The sequence below is a fragment of the Sphaeramia orbicularis genome, chromosome 5 (assembly GCF_902148855.1).
Source record: "Sphaeramia orbicularis chromosome 5, fSphaOr1.1, whole genome shotgun sequence".
NCBI lineage: Eukaryota > Metazoa > Chordata > Actinopteri > Kurtiformes > Apogonidae > Sphaeramia > Sphaeramia orbicularis.
In genome coordinates this window covers 36,982,942-36,989,954 of record NC_043961.1, presented here as the reverse complement: position 1 = coordinate 36,989,954, position 7,013 = coordinate 36,982,942, and the positions used below count along the sequence as shown (strand labels likewise).

At 36.5% G+C, this 7,013-nt stretch overlaps 1 protein-coding gene across 3 annotated transcripts; it reads left to right on the top strand.

Annotated features, from left to right (window-relative positions):
- The first annotated feature begins 451 nt into the window (after positions 1-451).
- Positions 452-6,795, top strand: LOC115419665 (proline-rich protein 13-like). 3 transcript variants are annotated; one of them, XM_030134580.1, is made up of 4 exons: positions 452-567; positions 3,959-4,020; positions 4,120-4,637; positions 6,237-6,795. In XM_030134580.1, the coding sequence occupies exons 2-4, from the start codon at positions 4,005-4,007 to the stop codon at positions 6,273-6,275; spliced, it is 573 nt and encodes a 190-aa protein (XP_029990440.1). In that variant the 5' UTR covers positions 452-567; positions 3,959-4,004; the 3' UTR covers positions 6,276-6,795. The 3 variants fall into 3 exon arrangements, with proteins under 3 accessions (XP_029990440.1, XP_029990442.1, XP_029990441.1); XM_030134582.1 differs by having other exon boundaries at positions 3,959-4,022; positions 4,125-4,637; XM_030134581.1 differs by having other exon boundaries at positions 508-554.
- The last annotated feature ends 218 nt before the right edge of the window (positions 6,796-7,013 follow it).

Sequence of the window (7,013 nt, the reverse complement as noted above, 5' to 3'; positions counted from 1 at the left end):
TTATAACGTAATGTTTCTTTTTGTTTGTTTTGTTTTTTTAATGTTTATATCTATATCTATACATATATCTTTTGCAGATTTAACCACTTGTCAATGCATAATGCTGTTTCATTATATTTGAGAGAGAATCAAAAGAAATGCGACTGATTTATTCTTTGGAGTTACACTTAAAATCTGTAAAATAAATACAAATAATTGTGCCTGTGTCTTTGCTGTTTCAGGTAGGTGAAAGCTTTTACAGACACCTGAGTTGTTTTAACTGTTGATCCATGATGTAATGGAAATGTATGTTCCAATGGCACATGAGTCACTGATGTGAAACACTGTAAATATGTGTGTAACACAGGTAGACCCTCTGGTTCCTCCCTTTTCAATGAATGTGTATTGTCAGTGAGTATACACAAACTTTTTGTCCAACACCATGTGACTTGTGCCATTGCGTATGTGTGTATCCTGTCACAACGGGCGGGTCTGATGCATATTTAATGTGGAATGTTCAATGCGGAAGACAAACACGGAACACTGAAGGCTTGACAAACTCCCACAGACCCGAGGCAAGTTTCTAAGGTAAGTCCAAGAGATTGAACCGCTGAAAAATAATGTTCTTGGCACAACCGAGGTGAAGTTAGCAGCGGGTTGGATATTCGACGGACATTCAAAAGCCATCACCTTAGGGACTATCACTAAATTACTGCTCTAAATGTTTTTTTCCCAGTAGTTTCTCAGTCATGTGACCCAGAGACTCCAAACCAGTCTCAAATTGTTATAATAAAGAGGACCTTTTGGAAACACCACTTAATATTCCTCTCCAGTCTATATTAATATTTTTAGGAATATTATTCATATAATTTGAGACTGGTTTGGAGTCACTGGGTTACATGACTGAGAAACTATTGAAGAAAAACAGACATTTTTTCATAAAAATATGAATAATATTCACAAAAAATATTAATATAGACTGGAGAGAAATATTAAGTGGTGTTTCCTAAAGGTCCTCTTTATTATAACAATTTGAGACCGGTTTGGAGTGTCTGGGTCACATGACTGAGAAACTATTGAAGAAAAACATTTAGAACAGTAACTTATTGATAGTCCCTAAGACGATGGCCCTTGACTGTCCATCGCATATCCAACCCGCTGCTAACTTCACCTCGGTTATGGCACAGAACCATTCCAAAGTGTTGTGTCCTTTCTGTGTGCGTTTATATAGCGTTACTGTTGAGGCTGTAAACCACGTTATGAAACCTCATGACTGTCAGGGGAAAACCTGTATTTAATAGATTTTTTGGAAATGATCGTAATAGAACCATTTTAAAACATAGAAGGAAGTAGGCAGTAGAAATGAAACTAAAGCTAAAAATATACAAAAAGTTGAATGTTTAGTCGTTTTACTTAGTTGAGGGAAGTACAGTCATGGCCAGAAGTTTAGTTAGTGACACAAATTTTGCTGCTTCTTTTTTTCCCACGCATTTCTGAGGTGGATTGAAAGAGATTTATAAAGAATAAACGTAAAAGATTTTAATAGCAAATAAAACATATTTATGCAGCCACTTTTGGCCACTACTGTTTTCACCCTTTTTTTTTTTTTTTTTTTTTTAATGGGGTATTGTTTTTGGTTTGTTTATTTATTTGTTTGTTTGTTAACACTCTAGCAGCAAAACTATAGGTTGAATTCACACCAAATTGGATTTATAGATTTCCAGTGACCCAGAATAGATCTGATTACATTTTGGGAAAAGCCAGTCAAAGTTCTATTTTTTTTTTTTTTTTTTTAAATTAATTTTTAAATCTTTTTTTCCCGTTTACTTATGTTGCGTTCCAGGCAGGTACTAGATCGATGTACTCCCAGTTCTGAGTTCTGACGTCACGTAGCAATGGCGGCCCCCATGGATGCGGTGTTTAAGCAAATCGTTAATTAAAACAAAGTATTGCGCAGACATTATTTATCTGCAAATGTTCTGTACAGTCTGCAGCTACTCTAGCGTTAGCTAGTTTTCAGTCCATGGAGAATAAATTAATACCAAATACGAATCCAAATATACAAATAACATAACATAAAAGGTAGAACAGCTTCTCTTGCCTTATGCACCGTTTTTACTCCTCTGTTTCCCCCAAATAAGCAAAGAGCAAGCACCTCTGGCGATAGAAATGATTGTATATGAGCACCATGCTGGTTTGTTTACATCTAGATACCACAATTCCTTGCGCTTAGGAAGTTTGGCATGACTTGCCTGGAATGTTACAAAGTCGTGAGTTGTGGTTTGAAGTCGTGACTTACGGGCTCAAAAACCGGCCTGGAACGCAGCATTATAATGGGCGAAATGTCATATGTCTGTAGCAGCAAGACTACTGGTTGAATTCATACCAAACTGGGTTTATAGATTGCCAGTGCCCCAGAATAGATGTGGTTACATTTTGGGAAAAGCCGGTCAAAGTTCAAAATTTTTATGAATTTTTAACATCTTTTTTTTTTCTCCCATTTACTTATAATGGGCGAAATTTCAAATGTCTATAAAAACATCCATTTTGTTTCAATTCACTTCAAACTTGACACATATATAGAGAGAATTGATATGCTGACATCAGTACACACATAAACATGATGACATCAGCTGGATCATGCCAAAATAAGCTACAATATATGCGAGGGGTGGGGTTTGATGTCCCTGGCACCACTTATGGCTATTTTTAATTAAATTTATCTCATACTTTAATCTTCCCAAAGTAATTAATTATCATTTATTTTGATTTTAAGTTCTGGATTTTTTTCAGTGAAGACCTGTTTTTTTTTTTTTTTGCATTTAATTTACTGATTATACAGATGTTCATAAAAGTAAATTCATTGTTTATATCAAAACAGCGAAAGAAAAAAAAATAGTTTTTTGACAAACTATGAATGAAAAAAAAACAACAACAAGCATCTTTAGCTATTGTCATTTGTCAAATTACGTGGGTTTTATTGGTGAATCAAAGTTGGAGAAGATGAGAGTGTTTCCATGTTCAGTACGGCGCCTCTGAATGTCCAAATGGGTCATATCTGATGACCATGAAAAGATGACAAAATGTATTTTATCTGAATTATTAAAATGTATTGGTAGGATAAGTTGTTCAGAAGTTATTAAACATTTTTGGTCAGCAGATACCTTTGGTTGTCAGCAGCTGTTTGGGTCTTGAGGGTTAAACATTTATCACTACAATAGTTTTCAGTATTCTATGTTTACATTTGTAAGAAGCGCTTTTGTTTGATAAATATGTACCATTTGTTGCATCGTTGCTCTTGAATGGGAAATCAAATTATGGTCACTAATAAAAGAAGCACTAAATCACAATTTCAGGGACAACAGGTCTTGATACATCTTCTCCCATCTTTGACATTGTTTTTATCTTGTTGAGTCTTTTATGAATAGTTTATCAAAAGATTTCATCAATTTTCATTTAGAACAAAAAAACGTCTTCTAAAGTACTTTACATAATTGACCATTTTCATGCCATTATCAACATCACTTGTTATGAATACATTTCTGGTTACAACATATGACCCAGCTCAGCAGGAAGCATATTCCACACAGGAAGGATCTAAAGCAGGCCTGTATTAACGTCCAGATTTAATGGACCTGTCATCATCCACTCCTGCTAGCTCTCTTGACAAAAATCCAAATGCATATCAATTCTCTCTCAACAGTGGATGTTGCAAAAAGAATCTACTGGGTCAAAATGCTGTCAGTAAAATGGTATTAATATTATGTTATTGGCTCATATACTGTAAATACAGCGGTAGTGTGATAGTCTTGTGACAGTTTCAAAATAGTAAAGATGTGTGGCCTGAGAATGGATCATTTCAAGTAACAAATTCAGTCACATATAATGACACTCAACAGTCATACACACAATTATACACTAAATGTATTACTTTATCAAATGTGAATTTACATTGAGTTTCTTTTCGTTGCTCTTCCAGGAGTTTGTGTGGGACCAAATTGTTTTACGTGCATAACCAAACAACCATGTGGCCAAATCAAGGTAGGAGACCAAACATAGTAAAACCATAATTATTTGATTTATGACTTGGCTTAAAACTGTTTTACAGGCTGTGATACGTTTATATTTTTTGTTCGTCAGGTCCACTCCCTCCGATAGGACCACCAAACCCTGCATATCCTCCTGGCTACAACCCAGCTTTCCCTCCGACTCCTTCTTCAGGAACATTCCCCCAGCCTCCACCTCCACCGTACCCATCTGTTCAGTACCCAGCTGGCCACTACCCACCCGTCAATTATCCAGCTGGCCAATACCCAGCTTATGTAAACCCAGCCATGGTACCAAACCCAGCTCCAGGCACAATGCCCTATGGAGCCCCAGGAGCTCATCCTCATCCTTATCCTGTAGCTCCAGGTGGATATCCGGTCGTCCGTCCTGCAGGCGTTTATCCAGGTCATTATCCACGCTCTCCTAAAGGGTGTCATTATAAAGGCTACCACAGAGCTTATCCTGCCGGTGTACCTTCCATGTCTGGTGGGTTAGCTGGAGGTCTGGCACTAGCGGGCATGGGGCTGATGGGACATAAAGCCCAAAAAAAGATGAGGAAGAAGATGAAGAAAGCACATAAAGCTCACAAGTGGCACAAACATGGCTGCAAGGTAAGAATGTTTTTAAAGCTGCATTATTGACTAGTTATTTAATGCTAAACACATGTGTTATGGAATTTGAACCTTACAAAGACTGTCAGCTGTAGTGTGCCAGCAATTTCCAGTCAATTTTACTGAGTCTGTTTCTCACATCAACACACAATACTCATGTAGCCATGACTCAGCAAGTGCATAGTTCAACATACTGTAGCTAGTAGGGTGCAATAGAGGTTGGGAATCTGTATGGTTTACACTGTGCTGGATAAGTGATATAGTCTAGTGTATAAGATAAACAGCCTGTAGTGTTGATTTGGTTTAATGAAGACTGGTACGCATAGTTCTTCTGAGCTAATAGGTAGTTATGTAATGTATTAAAGATGTCAAGCACACAGAATGTAACTTTAACACAGTTAAGAAAAGGTAATAATAAACAACAACTTTACTTATAACACCTATATACTATAGCAGTAGTGTATTAGAGGAGTTGAAAATCATTGCTCATAACATTTCTTATAGTTAACTGTAGGGGTGGGCGATATCAGCAAAAAAAAATCTCTGTTGTGTTTTTTAAATTTCCCGATAACAATAATCTGACGATATCCTTTGAAATGTGAATTTCTTTCTTTTTTTTTTTTTTTTTTTTGTTGTTGTACAAAAAATGCGGTAAAACTCTACTTGCATACCAGGACATCTGTGGATAGACACAGCGTTTCAGAACAACAGCTCTTGTTTGTTTTTAAAGTGCTTCATACATCTTCTGCAAAACATGTGTGTGTGTGGGGGGGTGTACGTGGGGTAGGGGCAGTAGTTATATACGTGAGGGTGTGGTCCATAACTAACATAACTAACACTGGTGTGAAACAAAACTGAAACTTAACATGGTTTCAACGTCTGACTCCTGGCTTCTATGTCTTTCTTATACAGCGGATCTTACACGAAATTTTCATAACTTTTAACCTGTATCCACTGAACCCCCTCCACTGCTCTATGGGCCCCCCACAAATGTTGGGCCCCATGAATTTGTCACGTTTACCCCCCCTTTATGACATCCCAGCTTGCATATAATGTTTTTTTGACCAACATCAGTCTTGTCGAAACCAAACCATTTCCAGGCTAGTGATGTGGACCCACGTCTGCTATGAAATCATCCGCTGAGACAGGACACTCCTGCATATTTCTTCCATGTGAGACAATGTTGTGTTTTGGGTGCTGCCAAGTCACCATGAGACTGAATCCTGTCCGCGGATTGGCTGCTGAGGCACACATTCAGCCAATGACGACTTTCATGTGCCTCTCCTTAACCGTCTATGCACCGTCCATTTGGTTTTTTTTTCGAGACAGTATGAATATTCGATAATGTAAAATTGCACATCATCAAAACAACATATACGATATTATCATAGGCGATATATATTGCCCACCTCTAGCTGACTAGTTGACTGTCGCTGTCTGGCTTATATGACCCACTGTACTTTGGAAGTGTTTGGAGGTTATTCTCAATCTTAACCCAATCGATCAATTGTTACTGCAAATCCTGCATTAAAAAAATGCAGCTCATATTGCAATAAACATTTGTACTTATATTTACACTGCTTTTTTTTGTCTTCACAGTCCTCCAGCAGCAGCAGCAGCAGTAGTGATTCAGACTGAGGGCATCTGTCCAAAACACAGCTTTCACAGCTCTTCAAAAGGTCAACCTGACTAACAGTTATCACTAAAAGGTCATTATACTTATTTTAAGAGGGTTTCCTAAAAATGTAGTATTTTCTTACATCTCTAATGGGCTATTTATATTACTAGGAGTGCAGGGTTTTTGTTGTAAAATGTATAAACTATGAAAAAACACATGTAAAATTATTTGAACTACTGTTTTCCTTGTGGTTAGGACCAATACTGCCAGTTACATTGATGTGAATCTGTCCAGACTCAGAACAAAAACAAGATGCTGAGGCAGAATAAATATGATTTCTTTCTTTATGTACAAACTATTTTTGTTTTTGGTTTACTGTGGTAATGATGTGGAATTATTATTTTTATTTTACTGTGTTCTCTGAATTTTATTTTATTTTTTATTTTTTTACAATGTCATACATTTTTTTCAAAGCTTTTTCACTTCATTTCTGTTTACATTACTATATTACATTGATTAATTAAAACACTTCAAAATGTATTCATGTGTTGTGTCTTCATATTATGTTCATTATGTAAAATAGGTATCAAATAGGCTGTGAAAAACTGTAAGAAGTTGTACGGTTATGAACTGGTCTCAACACTATGTAATGAGTAATTGTATAGTGTTTGTGTATTTGATGTGTGATCTGATTGTGCAGTGATGTGATTGTGCTGAAAGAATAAAAATAAAAAGTTGTGAATTGAGGCAAAAAAAAA

What these genes read in the sequence shown, in the direction of transcription:
- LOC115419665 (XM_030134580.1), top strand. An exon ending in GGCACAAACATGGCTGCAAG is followed by an intron (nt 4,638 to 6,236) that starts GTAAGAATGTTT and finishes TTGTCTTCACAG; the next exon opens with TCCTCCAGCAGCAGCAGCAG.